The sequence below is a fragment of the Phallusia mammillata genome, chromosome 4 (genome assembly GCF_965637545.1).
Source record: "Phallusia mammillata chromosome 4, kaPhaMamm4.hap1.1, whole genome shotgun sequence".
Lineage (NCBI taxonomy): Eukaryota > Metazoa > Chordata > Ascidiacea > Phlebobranchia > Ascidiidae > Phallusia > Phallusia mammillata.
Genome location: NC_137255.1, coordinates 6,434,645 through 6,451,104, shown reverse-complemented (window position 1 = coordinate 6,451,104; position 16,460 = coordinate 6,434,645). Strand labels below are relative to the sequence as shown.

At 36.3% G+C, this 16,460-nt stretch overlaps 2 protein-coding genes across 2 annotated transcripts; one reads left to right on the top strand and one right to left on the bottom strand.

Annotated features, from left to right (window-relative positions):
- The first annotated feature begins 99 nt into the window (after window positions 1-99).
- On the top strand, window positions 100-11,593 carry LOC145222682 (F-box and leucine-rich repeat protein 13-like). Its single transcript, XM_080088860.1, has 17 exons — window positions 100-229; window positions 766-858; window positions 1,567-1,670; window positions 1,757-1,850; window positions 2,364-2,506; window positions 3,273-3,352; window positions 3,579-3,756; window positions 4,124-4,285; window positions 5,080-5,242; window positions 5,919-6,076; window positions 6,858-7,029; window positions 7,562-7,749; window positions 8,357-8,572; window positions 8,940-9,066; window positions 9,459-9,677; window positions 9,925-10,088; window positions 10,590-11,593. Exons 2-17 carry the CDS (start codon window positions 784-786, stop codon window positions 10,741-10,743), a joined length of 2,397 nt encoding a protein of 798 aa, XP_079944986.1. The 5' UTR covers window positions 100-229; window positions 766-783; the 3' UTR covers window positions 10,744-11,593.
- On the bottom strand, window positions 11,530-16,458 carry LOC145222684 (tyrosine--tRNA ligase, mitochondrial-like). The gene is made up of 7 exons (XM_080088865.1): window positions 16,112-16,458; window positions 15,423-15,716; window positions 14,891-15,071; window positions 13,564-13,731; window positions 12,868-13,023; window positions 12,631-12,778; window positions 11,530-11,830 (listed from the first exon to the last, which is right to left on the bottom strand). The coding sequence occupies exons 1-7, from the start codon at window positions 16,446-16,448 to the stop codon at window positions 11,591-11,593; spliced, it is 1,524 nt and encodes a 507-aa protein (XP_079944991.1). The 5' UTR covers window positions 16,449-16,458; the 3' UTR covers window positions 11,530-11,590.
- Window positions 16,459-16,460: the final 2 nt, after the last annotated feature.

Genomic DNA, 16,460 nt, shown 5'->3' with positions numbered 1-16,460 from the left:
GTGTGATTAATCATTAAATAGCTAAATTCAGCTGATCGTGTCATTTTTAATGTGGCAATTTAAAGGTAAGATTTTGTTTGTTCACAAATAATCCTTGCAGATTTAAAACAGCGTCACTTAGTGTATGGTAGTAACCTTGACGACTAGTGGGTTTGAAATTAGTTGCAGCAGGAATGTGAGCTATCGCGTCTTTCTTGGATTTAAAAAGAAACTACCTATTAGCTGACAGGTAATTAAGTGTTTTAAATGTACATGACCAAGCTTAACTTACCTAAAAATCTAACTTGGTGGTAATTATGTATGGAAGTGTAGTTTATTTGTTAAAATTTATAAATCGTATCGTGCTTAGTTTTCAAAATATACCGTAGGCTTTGGGCATGCGCTAACTGTTTGCTCTTTATTTATCATGGTATGTTACGTATGCTTAAAACGTATTTTTGGTTTAAACGAACACATTTTTACAATACCATGTTGTATTTACATCATACTATGTTGTTTTTAAGAAACATATGCTCAAAGTTCAACCTAAATATCCTTATGAGTTAAGTTAATTTAAAGACACCAAAAAATGAAATGTCTCAAACATCAAAACAAGAAACAAAACATGAAAAATGCTTCTTGCCTTGGAACTTAAGGAATAAAAATGTGAAAAGCCAAAATAAATTTGGCAGAAGAGCAGTATTTAATTTCTATATTATGCATGACAGAAACAGTTTAAATAAAACAAACAAGATGGTTTACCAATTATGTTTTTCTTTTATTCAGGAACAGCAAGTCCTAACAATGACTTCCATCCAAGGAATAGATCCCAAGCTGAAGGAATACATTCGTGTTAATCAACTTCCGGATATCTATGAGGTAACAGTACCAAGAACTGTCGGAATGGTCTACTTATGCTAGGCTCAATAAACAGTTTAAGTCAGGGTCTTGGCAACCTTTTAAGCAAGATGTGCTGATTTACTTATTATTTTCATGTGGTAATAACATCGCATGCCAACATTTTTCTGAGTAATAATAGTTGGGTGCCAGCTGATATCAATAGTAAACATAAAGCTGACAGATTTGTACATGTTGGCTGGATTTTATGACAATGGCATATAAAAAACTGAAAACAAGCAATGTAAACGGTAAAATTAGCACTTCAATATAAATATGCAAATCTGTAAGCGTGGCATGAAACAGCTCCTTGTGTGTCAAAATTGTCCGCCACGCCAGGGGCTGCCGATCCCTGGTTTAAACAATATGCCAGTTGCAAAACGTATTGCAAACAGATTTGTGTTTGCATATAAACTAGCTTGGTTGCATGTATATGTAATATATCTGTGCTGAAATTTGTAGGATAGTGTTACATATAACCTCACACACTTCTGTGCATTTCAAATAAATACAACCAGGTTTAATGACAGTAAAAAAATGTAAACATTTTTTTTGACTTTCAGGGTGAGAAAGTTTTTTTCAGAAAGTTACTATTGCTTTGATTTTATTGCTTTTATTTTTCTTGCATATTGTTCTTTTATTCCTCGATATATATTTTTTTAAGATAGCACTTGTATTTTGTGTTGGTAGTGCCTTCTAACTGGACTGATTGTGTTGTGTCCTGACGATCCGCTAAAATGGATTGTTCGAAGTATAAAGAAGATAGAAACCCATGGTCTGTATGAAATTTCATGGTATGTCTAAAACTTGACATTGCTCTGTATTGCAATTTGATAAAGCTGTCGACCAGTTTTAAGATTAAAATAGTTGTTTGTTTTAGGGATATGTTTGTACCGCCTGAAATGAGACCAAATGTCAAACAAATGGCTGAAAGTTATTTGGATGAGATATTTACATTTGGAACTGGAACCGTGGTAAGATTTTACTATTGCTATCCTTTATACTACAGACAAATCCAGATAATTGCAAAAGCAGTTGGTCATTTTTTTTCAATTTTTTGTGTGCAATTAACCGGATTAAGCGATTATATGTACAATTTTCTCAATAAATGGTGAAGGCTGCGATTTATGCCATGCAATTAAATGGATTATGCGACTAGCCAGATTTGTTTAATGCTGAATAACACTAATAAAAAATATTTCTGTTTTTTTTTTTACCTTACAAAAGTGATGTAGAAAAATAGTGCAAAATAAAACTTGACCAAGACACTGTTACACAAACTGTCTTCGGTCGCCAAATGGTCATAGAGTAAATTAGCACCTGTGAGCCAAACATAAGTTTTCGCGAAATGGGTCAATCAAAGATGTCGCACAACTAAAGTTTTAGACTGGATAATCAGATAAGCACTGTAATAGCTGGAGGGCCCAAAGCCCACTAGCCTCGCAGGGAAAAATCAGTGCAAAACATAACATTTTTTTTCTTTTTAGCCCACATCAGAAATGTTTGCCACTGCATACAACCACTATCACAAGAAGATTGTATTAAAATGTTTTAAATCCTGGTCACAATATTTCCTGGACAAAAGACAGAGAAAGGGAAATATGATGCGGCAGTTAAAAGAAGCAAGAAGGTTAGAGAAGTTGATGACTTGTTTTGGAAATAATTATAATCCTGTGCACACTGATGGCCCTTTTCATAACGACATTGAAATAGTGACATTCAATCAGTAAACAGTTGAAAAACATGCATCCTAATATAAAAGCCAACAGTAATCTGATATTTGCCCCAAAACTTTTTTTTTACGATGGAAGGTTTTACTCTACGGTTAAAGTAAGATAGTGGCATTTTAAGTAGGTTAAACAGAGATGAAAACTTGTTTGAAACATGCTCCAAGTCAAGGATTCACAACCTTTTCGCTATGACGTCCGCATCGCAGATCCTTATTTTACCAACGGCCGCCAATTACCTGCTTGTTTTTGTTTTAAATTACCATCTAATGGCGCCCAGGTTGTGCACCCCTGTTCTATGTGATCAATAGGCTTAACTTACAGAGATTTACAGCAGTGGTTCTCAAACTCGGGTTTCGGGGCCGCATGCGGCTCCCAACTACTTATTTTGCGGCTCGCACCAGACCTCAGAAAACCACCAAACATTGCTATTTTAGCTTTCAAAGTAATAACATTTAGTGATTTTCTCAAGGTTTCGTTTTTGTGCGGCTCCCTACACACGTAAAAAACTACCATTTGGCCCCGACAATAAAAAAGTTTGAGAACCACTGATTTACAGTATGTCTTTTCTTTTTTTACATTAGTTGTAAATCCAAGGCAGGAAACTTATTCAACAACTTACAGACCATAACTTGCACCCGATGGATTTGAAACATTTTTTTTTACCAGATACTATCGTCATCGTAATATGAGGATAACTATTGAGAAGTGGAAAGTTTGGAAAACTTATGTCCTTGAAAGACAAAATGGTTAGAATTTATCGTTAGTACTGATTCTTTTCTTCAATATATATAGTTGTTTAACCCTTTAAACAATGCTTGTCTACATAAAAAAAGTAAGTTTGTAAACATAATGATGCAAAAAAGTGTTTATATATTGAACAATTTTTATCCCATATTCTGGGTAATCGCTTGGCAAATTGGATGTACAACTTCTTTACCAATTTGTAACAGATTTAACCATTGTCATTTCTAGCCGGATTTAAGATTATTGTTTCTGTGTGCAACACATCACTCTGTCGACTTATCTTTCGGGCCTGGAGGGCAGTGGCAGTTGATGCTCGAAAAACACGAGAATATTTCGAGAGATTGGAGAGAGGCGAGTTGGAAGAAGAAAGTGAGAATGAGGGGACGGGTTCGAGTGATAACTATCGGTAAATAAAAGACGTTTGCCTTTTGTTTCATACGGAATCTGTAAATATTTTTTGTATTCTAAACATTTAACACCCTTTTAACCCTAAGGTAACCATGCTGTCATACTGGGATCAGCCCTGAAGCGTTCATGTAGACCAGCGATCACAGCATACTCATCTATAAATCGTAGCACCCCATTGAAGGCGTTGTACTGAATTAAGCCCTTGCCATATGGGCATGCTTGAGACCTGCTTAAAATTGCTGTGTTTCTATGGGTGTGATTTTTTCTGTTCCATTTTCATAACTATAAATTTTGGCTCAAGTTAAATACAAACCTAAGTAATAATAGTATTTTACATTCACTTTCGAGCCAACAATTTCTTTTAGGGATGACATTTCACTTTTGCCACGCCGATGTGCCATAGAAATCTTCAGTTGTTTGGATCTAATTGACTTAGGCCGATGTGCCCAGGTGTGTCGGGCATGGAAAGTCATCACTGGTGCCCCGTCGTTATGGAGTCATCTCAATTTCGGCCGCGTTAGAAACAGGTTAGTGGTTAGATATGACAGAATTTCTGCTATCTAGGACTAACGCTGGGTGTATGGCTAAATGTAGTAAATTACACGTACTCGGGGCTATACGTTGATAAAGCATTTTTTATCTGTATTTGGCTTTTGAAACTGGCTTAAAGTCTTGTTTGTTCTGAAAATATAGGATTTGATATTCCAGGCCAAGCAACCAGGTAAACATACACTTCAGCTGCTAAATTGCCTTTGAAGTCTAATATACAAACTTCGGGCACTTCTGACATAAAAACTTGTGGTGGAGTCATGGGCACTGAACAACAGTAATCGCTAAATTGAGACCATTTTGTTACATATCGCCTATAAGTTTGTTCAAAAGAAATTTATTTCGATTTTCTCGACATTTTATGAGTTTTCGTAACTACTACAAACAAATCAAAATATCCACGGTGGTCGCCATCGCGATTTAAAAGTTAAAGGTGGCCTATACATACAGCCTACAAACGCAAAAAGTTTTGCGCCGCTGCCAATAATATACCTTGATTGTCAAGATTAATTTGAAATTCTTTCGTGCACTGCCGTAAAACAAATTCGTTTTTTTTGACGTTGATGGCAACCAGACAAAATACATTAAGAATATCAATTATGTTTTCTGCGAGAAAACGTCACACAAAAGTGATGTGAAAAAAAAGTGATAAAAAACGATCAAATACTTTCATCGGTTTCACAAGTAACTTATTGGCCTCTTTAGTTGTAAGCTAAACATCAATAAGTTGTAACTTAAGACGCACACTTTTATTAACACGTTATTTTTGCAGTGTTAGTGACAAGTCAGTCATACAATGCCTGCAGAAATGTCGTCCATATCTTGTACACCTCAACCTAAGACAGTGTTATTCCATCCACTGGCCATCATTCAAAGCTATCGCAGAATGCGCCAATCTTCAAGACCTTAATTTGTCCGAATGCAAAGCAGTAAATGTGAGTAACTATGGGACGAAAATATGTTGCAACTGTCCTGATCATTAGTATAACCACCGCATATTTTTTTAACTGAATTTTTCATGAGACAGAAATAAAATTAGTTAAAAGTTGCAGTAGGGTTTCATATGTTTTTTTTTTGGTAAGTTTTCATTGTCTAAATTTCATGTCATAATATTTTAGACCTATAGAACGCTTTATTTACATATTAATATGACATGATCGCTAGTCTGGATAAAAGCTTTAATGCTGATCCCAGTTAAGTTATGAATTTACAATATTCTTAGCTCAATTTCATTTAAGATTATCTTTCAATCTCTTTTCATTGTTTCAGTGTAAAATCATTTTCTATAATAGTTTGTAAACTTAAATACACATAAAAACAAATGTATTTATGTTCTAGGTTAGGTTCAGGCCTTGTTGTCTGAACGAGGATAATTTGTTGTGTTCTTAATGAATTTCCCAAATTTCACATGTGATAACTTATAGTCTTCTAGTCGCTTTTTGTTGTTCATGTGTAAAATCATTTTCTGAACTGTTTGTAAACGTTATTGCACGCTGTTACGAGAGTAATTCGTTCCTATGTTCGTTAGGCCGTGTATTTTAAATAAGAATATTTTCTTGACTTAAAAACGAGGGCATCCCTTTTTAAATTCCCTAAATCTCTTTTTTTTAGGACGAAGTAATGCGAACAATTGCTGAAGGTTGTCCCACTCTACTCTACCTCAATTTATCCCACACAGAAATCACAGATGGGACACTTCGAACTTTGTCGAGATGCTGTCTCAACATGCAGTACCTCAGCCTGGCTTATTGCACCAAGTACAGCGACAGGTATACACCCGATAATCGTAGGGTTGAAACGCAGGTTTATGTATCGAATCCCCTCGTAAAAGATTTAGAACTGACTTGATCTAAACCTAACCTGATTCGGTGTTAAGTTATTTGAGAAAAACACTCGACTTGAAATGAGCAACGTTTGTGATGACATTCCCCTAAAATCGGTGGTTCCCAACCGTGAATGGAGGAATTATAAAAACTTGAGGGAAGGAATTTACTTTAATTTTTACATTTTTTTTGGTTTGTAAATAGACACTTTAGATCTGGGAATATAACCTGTGAAGTTGAAATAAACCTGTGAAAAAGACCTAATTTTAAATCTTCTTCGTATGGTTTAGCTTCTACTACCTAATTTTTAGTCGTGTCTTGAAACAGTTTTGAATTGTTAAGTAAGAATACGTAAATAACGGTTGGGAACCACTGAATCAAATACAATCTATTGTTATGGAATTCCGGCATAAGTCCGGTTTCCTTATGAAAAACGATCAACATGTACTGATATACCTTTAAAAATAACTCAGCTTAAGAAAAATTACTCCATTTGAAACGAGTATCTTTGAGGGTTAGTGTTCGACCTAAACTGGTTTGAGTTCAATTCGGAGTAGACAACTGTTACTCTCGAAAGCCGAGTCTTTTAATTTGATTTCACGACGATGTGACTCTCAATTTTGGTCATAAAAATATACCTGACTTGTACTCGCTCATCCAATGACTTGTTAGTTACTGTTAAGCCTGTTATGTTCACAACATCAAAGTGTTTTAAATGTCTATTTAGGGGACTCCACTACTTAGCAGCAGGCAAGGGTTGCAGGAAGTTGACCTATCTTGACGTTTCCGGTTGCCTACAGATTACGTCATTCGGTTTCCGTCACGTGGCACAGGGATGCACAAACATGCAGTCTTTGTTTTTCAATGACATGTCAACATTAAACGACGCCTGTATAACGGTAGGTTATGTGATTCTATGGCAACATGTTTCTTCTGCATATGTGAACCCAACTAGCGTTTCCGTACTTGGTACCACGTTTTATTAAAAGCTTGACCCCAAATTACCGATTGTTGCAGTATAATGAGTGAAAGTTTTAACTAAGTCGAAAGAATTAAGAAAAATACTCTCTCTTTAACTAAGCCGTTATAACAAGCACTTGTATGGGATGTATTGGTCCCCTTGTATGTAGGTTTCGTTGATGTATTTTATCGTTAACATGGTGTTTCCATGTATATTTTTCATGTCTAATGCCGGGGAGTAAAATATATTTTATAAATTCTGTCAAGATACGGCGACCAATGTTTTGTTACAATATCTATATTTGACTTTTATCAATAAAAGTATCAGGTAGCACTGAAGTAGGCCAAACAGGACATTTGCAATTTTAGTGCACCTATATGGGTACAATCAACATTTTTCCACAGAGAGCACACAAAAAAATCACAACCTTTACTTTGTTAACAACACGCTTTGTACTTTATCCAATGCAGAACTTGGCTGAAAAATGCACCAACATACGAGCAATATCACTACTTGGTTCCCCGAACATCAGTGACCACGCTTTTAAAGTGCTCGCAAACGCAAAACGACTCCAGAAACTCAGGATTGAAGGAAACCAGAAGATTTCTGACAACACGTTTAAGGCTCTGGGAAAGCAATGCCCCTATCTCTGTCATTTGTGAGTTGTTAATGAAACGAAATATTAAAATTATTTTAGATTGGTTTAATCATAAACGTAGCTTGGCGCCTATGGACTTTAAAATATTTTATGCTTTTTCAACGTCCAGTGTGCTGATTTATTTGAAATGACGTCATGTAGTTATACGTTTGTGACGTCAGGTTGGCAAACTGAGCGACGCAAATGTCAAATTTTAGTTGGGAGCTCGAAACACTCTGAATAACTTTAAGAAGTAAAAATAAAATAGAAAAATTGACTTGTTTAAAATTGTAAAATAAAGTGGCGTCATATGCATGATGTCATATCATAACATGTTTGCCAAGCCATTGTACTGAGAAACAAAACTTGTTACGTAATTTAAGCTGATCGATTAAAAAAATGACGTCACATGATGTTATGTTTATGACGTCACTTTCGTAAATACGGCGACGCAAATATCTAATTTTAAACTTAGTATAGTTAGATTCAAAACACCCAAAATTACGTCACGACACTCGAAAAATTACGTCATTGTATTGTGCAATCGTAATGTGTGCTATTTCATCAAACATTGAATAACAAAAATTCTAAACCTAATAACCGCATAAAACCTGCTATTCGTGTGTAGGTATGTAGTGGACTGTCAGAAGTTGACTGACATGATGCTGAAAGCTTTGTCACCACTTCGTAACATCGTTGTTCTCAATATCGCCGACTGTGTTCGTGTCAGCGATTCAGGTGTTCGCCAGCTTGTCGAGGGACCGTCGGGCGCCAAAATCCGCGAACTGAATCTCACCAATTGTGTGAGAGTGAGCGATGTTTCTTTGCTGAGAGTGGCACAAAGGTAAGTAAAGGTTTGCATAATGGTAGTTTATATTGCTTGGTTAAAAAAGTTTACATAAGTGCACTAAACACCTAACAGAGCGAAAATACCTGTACAACGTTACAGAATGTTGTGAATATCACGTATAAAATCGCTGCAGCTACACCGTTTTAACAAGCTCTGAAGAAACTGTATTTGGTGCACCGTGTTTAAACACGACTGCAGTGGCGACACCAGCCTGTTGGTCTGAAAGGTAACTGCTATTTCGCCCCCGTCCAAGAAGCAACGCGTTACAGCGTTTTGTTAGAAAGTTTTGACCTTTTTGCTCTATTCGGATATGAGCAATTTTTTTCTTGCTTTCCACTACCTTGATGTTTTTTGCTTCTAGATGTCACAGCCTGACACATTTATGCCTCTGCTTCTGTGAGCACGTGACTGACGCTGGAATCGAGTTGCTAGGCAACATGCCGTGCTTAAGCGTCATCGACCTATCCGGCACCAACATTAAAGACCAGGTTAGTACGTTTAAACACAGAACTACATGACCAGAAAAAAAATAGTTATACCAATTTAATCGAATATGAACTCCTATTGCTTAAACCTAACTAGTTACATTACATTTTTGCTCCTGCCTGAAGATTTTAGTTAACTCTGATTTAGTGCTGTATAATCATTTTAACAATGTGCCATTACCTTCATGAAGGTGCCTTATACTGCAGTGTTTTTCAACGTATTTTGAGCCATGATATCCATTTATTAAACTGGCCTGAAACAAGATGAGAACCACTGGCTTATTTACTAACCAGTTGTATTTACACGTTTGTCCAAAAGCTTATACTAATGTGAAGTATGAACGCATAGCATGTTTTGTTGGCCCAAAATGTACCTATAACTAACCTTTCTTTAGGGTCTTGCATCCCTGGGAGTCAATAACAAAATCCGCTCCATTACGTTGTCGGAATGTTCTGGAATTAGTGACCTTGGTCTGCAGAAATTTTGCCAACAAGTGAAAGAACTTGAATCGCTGGACGTGTCACATTGTATGGCACTTAGCGATTCTGCGATAAAAAACCTGGCATTCTGTTGTCGCATGTTGACTGGCCTCAACGTGGCTGGATGCCCGTTGGTAAGAAATGTAGTTTGTGTTGTATGTTCTGAAGCAGTTTTTGCTACGTTCAATATTTTGTTTCATTCTACATTTTCTCTACTGTGTTTTGTGTCCTTCAAGTATTTTTCACAACAAAGATAACGCCCAATGTTAGCATCATTGACAAAAATTGACACAGTAACTTTCTATTGCCATTTGATGAATTTATGTTGCCGATGTGTAATGATGCATGTTTGAAAAACAAAACTTGTATTTTGGTTTTCAGTTGACGGATTTAAGTATACAGTACCTGTCTGGAGTTTGTCACTATATCCACGTTCTAAACTTATCCGGTTGCATCTACATAAGTGACAGAGCATTGAAATATCTGCGTAAAGGCTGCAAACAGCTTCGAAGCCTCACTATCTTGTACTGTCGCAGCATCACAAAGTGAGATGATATGTCAAACATTTAACACAGCGATACTGAACCAAAGACGACTTTTTTTAAACAGTTTGGTGACCCATTCAGGCGCTATGTTTGTTCAGTTTTTGAAATATTTGTCTTAAAATGAAAATAGATATGGCGTTAAAATATAGCATCAATTCACAAAATAGCTTGGCCTGTGAATATTTTAATAACAACAGTACACCCCCGTTCTAGGATCATTAACCCAATTAACAAATACCTGTTGCATGCAAACGACTGTAAGAACACTGATTAAGTCATGTAGTTAAGCACGAATTTGTTTTTCTGATTTTAACACAAATTAGAATTTTGTACGTAGTTTTAAACCACTGTTATTTAACTTAAAAAGTTCGCCAAACTCGAGCCAGGCGTTTGGTCATAATCTTCCAATTATGCACTTTGTAACTAATTTGGGCTGGTTCAATGGAAGTTGTACTGCTTTGTTTTATTCACCAAGCGAAATATACTCAACTTAATTCTCAGATTGACTGCACAAAGGATGCACACACGTATTGAGCATATGGAATACAGTAATGAGAATGTGCCAACCTGGTATAACTATGACGATGGAAACAAAAGACGTACCAATCGCCTTACAAACCCAGGACAGAATTGGATTGACATGGATGATGACTGAATTGGGAGTATTACCATTTACAATAGCTGTATTTCTGTAATGTTTGTTGTCCTAAGTAGGAAAAATTGATTTTTTACTCTGGTACTAAGTTTCGACCGCTAAAACGCTTGTGCTTGCGAAAGTTCAAAATTGGCGGTACTTCGTGTTTTTTTAACTAGAAATTTGCAAGACTTTTAGTGTGAAAAATACTAAAGAACTTTTGATTTTGTTTCTACCACTGTGAGTGTTATGTGTCGAAAAACACGTTGATTGTTGTTTTTTGGAAGTATTTTCACCGTTTTTGAGATCCAGAAAAACTTGACACTGTTTCATGTTGTGTACCTTATGCAAAATTGTTATTTTCCACCAAGCAACCAGTGCTGTACTACCTGTTGTCTATTAAGCTGTAAAACTTAACTACCTAGTACATTATAGTGTATGGATTTCACCTTGCCTAACTTCTTTAAAAAAAAACAGTTTACTTGGCTTTATAACATTTTTTAGTCCAGTTATTTCACCTTAGACGTTTGTCAAAATAGTACTGTATCTATGAAAATACTATAAAAGCATCCAAACATACCGTTCACTACACTACACTTTATGATATTTTTCGGGAAAGGTTTTGCCTTTGATCTATAGAAACACTGGTATATCTAATGGTATTTATGTTGAATCGTTTTAGCTGTTTAAATGTGTCAAAAAACATTTTTGGAACTTGTACGTTTTTTTAAACTTTTATCAATTTGGAGTTGCCTTACACAACACAAGTGTAATTTACCCTTTCTTTTGCGCCTTCATACACATGCATACCTTTTATATCGCTTTTATAATGTCAAAACGAAAAATAAATGCGCCAAGCATAAAAAATTCATCTCAGCGCATCTGTCGAGTTTGTGTTCTCCGGGTCGTCTTCAGAATGCTCAATACGTGGTAACCTCCAGCGAACTATGTGGTGTTTCACTTTACCCACTGTGACAATGGTAAGGTCGTTTTTGAGGACATGAACATCAGATAGCAACAGTTGTTGAGGTGAATCTACGACGTTTCCGTTGATACGAACCCCTCCCTGTTGAATGAGGTGCTCGCCTGGTCCACCAGTTGGAATCGCCTAAAACAGATGAAATGAAGATGTACATGTTGCGAATTATAGTGCGCCAGGCCCATTAAGCGTGTCATACCGCATCAGCCGGTCACCAAGCATCCCCTCATATGGTAAGGCCTAGGCTGGAAAAATTTAGCCTGCGGTGGAATTCGAACCTACAACAGGAGTCTTCATGGGACTCACGCTCCACCAACTGAGCTACACAGGCTCAGTGGCGAAGCCGCCGAAAGTAGAATCACAGGTACCGTTGCCTGCCTCGTATGCTGCACATGTTAGCTCGCAGTAGAGGGGATCGCCAGATTTACCAGTATTCAGATAGTTTACAATTGGAAACAGCACTAAAGCGGTTATGCAGGCCAGCGATCACGACACACTCACATATAGATCATAGTACACCAGGCATAACACACGAGTGTGCCGTGATCGCTTGTCTACATGTAACGCTTCACGGCTGATCTCAGATATGAATTTATGTTCACCTTTACATGTGGCAAAGGTTATATTATTTGTTTGTTTCTTTTTTAAAACCATTGCCTGAATTCCAATCTATTTGGTAACTTTCATTTGAATTTTAAAATTTGCAGAGTTGGCCACGAAAATTTAGGCAGGTCATTTCCTTGCTCAGAGAAATGCTTGACATTTGAACAGGATTACAACTCACTACCTTGTGACTATTGGGGAGTTGTGGTCACCAAAACATATGCTATGTGCTGTGTTGCAAATAGCATCATATGAATTACTTTCAGAATGTAATGCCTACATGATCCATTGGTTACCAGATTGAAAAATTTCCCCATTCAAATTACCTTAAGTGTTTTGCAGAGATCATAAACTGTTGTGTGTGGTTCGAGAGTTAAGTGACTGATGTGAGCTGCATCAAAGGTTAATCCAATTTCTTCATCTGACAGACTGGCAAGGTCTTCAATTTGTCCACCATACAAAGCTCTAGAACACCTGTGCAATTTGGTTGCAAGATTACAATGCTGTCAAATATCACCACCATTGTACAGTCTGTGTTTAGACATTGTGTATTCCTTTATTACCTTTCTGCCGAATCAAGTCCTGATTTTCCATGGACAATTTTGCACACCTGAGTGGCAAGTATCCTCTGAGCTTGCCTTTTTCCTGGCTGCTTTGCATGATTTTCTGCTATTTCTTCAATAGTGTTTAAATCAAGGAATGTAAAGTACTGTAGAAGTCTGAAATTGAATGCAAAAAATTCAAGTTCGTTAAAAGTAGCAACTAGTACACACCACATTTGTTACGAGGTGTTTTAGGATTATTTTTAGCCTTTCTGCCTAGTCATCATAAACAAATTTACAGATTTTGTCTTGTTTACAATAATACACAGTGGCCAACTAAAGACCAAATGCTGCTTTGATTTAAACTTTGTGTTATTGGTGCAGGTTTAGCTTTGTCTCATTGAAGCTTTTTTATCTTTCAAAGAGTCAGAAACGGTGTCAAATCTATTAATTTTGAGTTGAGTTTATTTCGCTTGGTGATAGAAAGCTTGGCATTAGATCCTTATTGTGTGTTTTTCACAAGAAATAGTTGTTGCCTTATATGGGTGATATCCTAGCAAATTCAACAGACAGTTTAACAACGCTGTTATGTGAAGAAAACTTAAAAAGAAGTTAACAAACATAGGAACACTATACACAGACTTGAAAAGTAATTTAAGCATAAACAGCATATTGGCAGTAATGTTTATGCTTAAGTTAACAAACAAATTTGCATACTTTTTCACTTGGGAGTCTGGTTGCCTGTAAAAATACTGGTAGAACTCGAAAGGTGATGTTTTCTTTGGACTCAACCAAACCGCATTTCCAGCGGTCTTTCCAAGTTTCTCGCCAGCAGGTGTAGTTACAATAGGGGTCAGCAAGCCATAAACTTCCTTGCCATTTACTCTGCAAAATACAGAATCATTTTTGAAACAAAAGCTTTTCTGAAATATCTACAAACACTAAAAAGCATACTGTGCCCTAAGAAACAAACTGATTACTAATATGTCATGGGCCAATAACAATAAAAGCATCGTAAACTACATCCACAATTTTTTATGTTTTTTAAACAATATACAGTAAACATCATTTAATCCAGATATTCAGACCAAACTTAATGTACAAATGATTATAAATGCGGTAAGAACTTAAACTAATCGACATCAGCTAATCCAGATCTTTGTCTAATCAGGACATTTTTTTGGTCCAAAACGAGCTGCATTAACCAAGGTTTACTGCGGGGGTCGACAACTAGTGATGCACCGAACCCGCCTAAAAAGGTTCGGGCCGAAACCGAATATTCGGCCGAATCAGGCCGAACCTAAAATCGCCTTTCTTGTAGATGTTTTCAATTGAAGCTTGTGTTGTTGATGCGAGTGAACTCAATTTTGACAAACTAAAATCACTTTCACAATGTGTAAGCTTTACTAAACATATAATTTTTGCAGACTATGTACTGGCTCGTATTTTATAGATACAACAAATAGTTCATTTTTTATGTTTCATATGGGCGAAAAGGAAATTTAAGGCCTTAATTCGATGCAATAAAAAAGTTCGGTTTCGGTCAAATTTTCAAAAAAGTTCGGGCCAAAACCGAAACATTGGAAAACAACGGGTCCGGCTGAAATGTTTCGGCCCACCGAAACTTCGGTGCATCACTATCGACAACCCCTGCCACGCGTGCCAAGTTTGGCGCATGAGGTGGTTTTTCATGGCATGTCAACCGATCTGCGTGTTTATATTTAACCTGTTACACTGCTTGTTTATAGTTTTTATCATGGTATTGTCTTAAAATACAGCCTTACATGCACAAAACACTCTGCTTTCTCTTTATTATTGATATCTGCTAGCACAAACCACAATTATTTAAAAAAAGATTGGCACGTGAGGTCATTAATACATGGAAGTAACAAGTAAATTGGCATGCGTCGCTTAAAAGGTTGCCGACCCCTGGTTTACTGTATAGACACATAATACAAACATGGATAACAAATGTTTAATTTTAAATATTAGCTTTTCCATATCAAAGTCAAATGTCTAAAGATCTGTTTATAACTCTACGTACTTCTTTATCAGCTGCTGTCCTGCATTGATATTCCCAAGCTGATCCACTCCGCCAATTTGAAATGAACACTTGTATTCTTGGTGTAAATGTAACCAGTCGTATGCCTGCATAACTTGGTACATAAACTCAGCTAGAATGAGTCCATTTGAGCCATCCAATCTGTCCTTTATGTATTTTTTGTCTATGAAATAAGTTTGCTACAATGTGAAAAACTTCAATGAGAACAAAATTACAATAGAACCAACTTAAAAGATGGTCATATATTCTCAAATATTTGGATAAAACTATAGTTGTTCTCAATAAATTAAAAGCTAAGCAAACCTAATGTCAATGGATACCTGCAAAATTTTCATTAAAAAAATGAAACTTTTGTTGTTGACCACCTAATTGGTCTTTTATGTATATTTTGGTAAATGTTAAATAAGTCTCCACAACGCAGAAACCTAACCAAAAACCTTAATTTCCTTAACACCAATAAAAACATTATATACTTGTTAGCTCCATGTTCTGAATAATACATTTTTAAACCTACCCATCATTGGACCCATTCTGAACTTTCGGCAAACTTTGGAGACAAAATCGACTGAACTTAATTTGTTGTACCAGGATTCGTTTCGGAGTATTCTGAATTTTGGCAAATTTTTCTTGCCCCTATTGTCGTAAATGTCGTTGGCATGATTGTTAACTATCAGTTGTATTTGACTTGCAATTTTGGCAGCGTTTTCATTGATTTCGTTAGGAGATAATGTGACCCTGTCTTTACTGTGTTCACTGGGATCTCCAGCTTGGGCTGTAGATGTTCCAATCACAGCCATGGCTTCATGACCTAAAACATATAAGTTTGAGTTGGCATTTGTACAGGACATTCCTGTGCAAAAAAATACATTTTTATAAATCTTATTACACAGTAAGCAGTTTCAATGGACACAGATATACTTTGATAATTATAATTTGGTGTACTTTTGAAAGCGGTCAAATTTAGAGCTATTTAGGTTGGGGTTTGTAATTAAAACTAGCACTAAATCTTATCCCATATACCCCAGTTGGGGCTTGTATTCCAATATTCACATACAGTGTGGTATTATGGGGTATACAATCTGGTATCATGCAGTAATTAGTACCAACCGGCCTTTTCATGCTTAAATTGAACAGTACTACAGCAAAATTTTTATGTTTTTGTAGAAAATAAATTATTTAGGCACTTTTAGGAGTTGTAGGTACCTGCTCTTTGGCAGTACAGTAGTGCCATGATTGAAAGAAAGTTTCCTATATGAAGGCTTTCTGAAGTAGGGTCGAAGCCACAATAAAAACATTGTTTTTTGCTTGTCAGTAACTCTGGCAGTCCAATCGCTGCAGCAGGGTAAATGTCCTGAAATATTCCCCGTTTGTTCAGTTCGAGAATATTTTTGGGTGCAATGTCTTTTGGAGACCTTCCTTTTTGTTCAGAAAGTTGCTTGCAAGTAGTTGAAAATTGCTTGTTTCTGTCAATTCTTTTAAAAATTAGTTTTTTATAGCATGGTCTAGTTGAGCCAACCCCTCTGCTTAAGAGAGTTGACATTTTCGATCATTT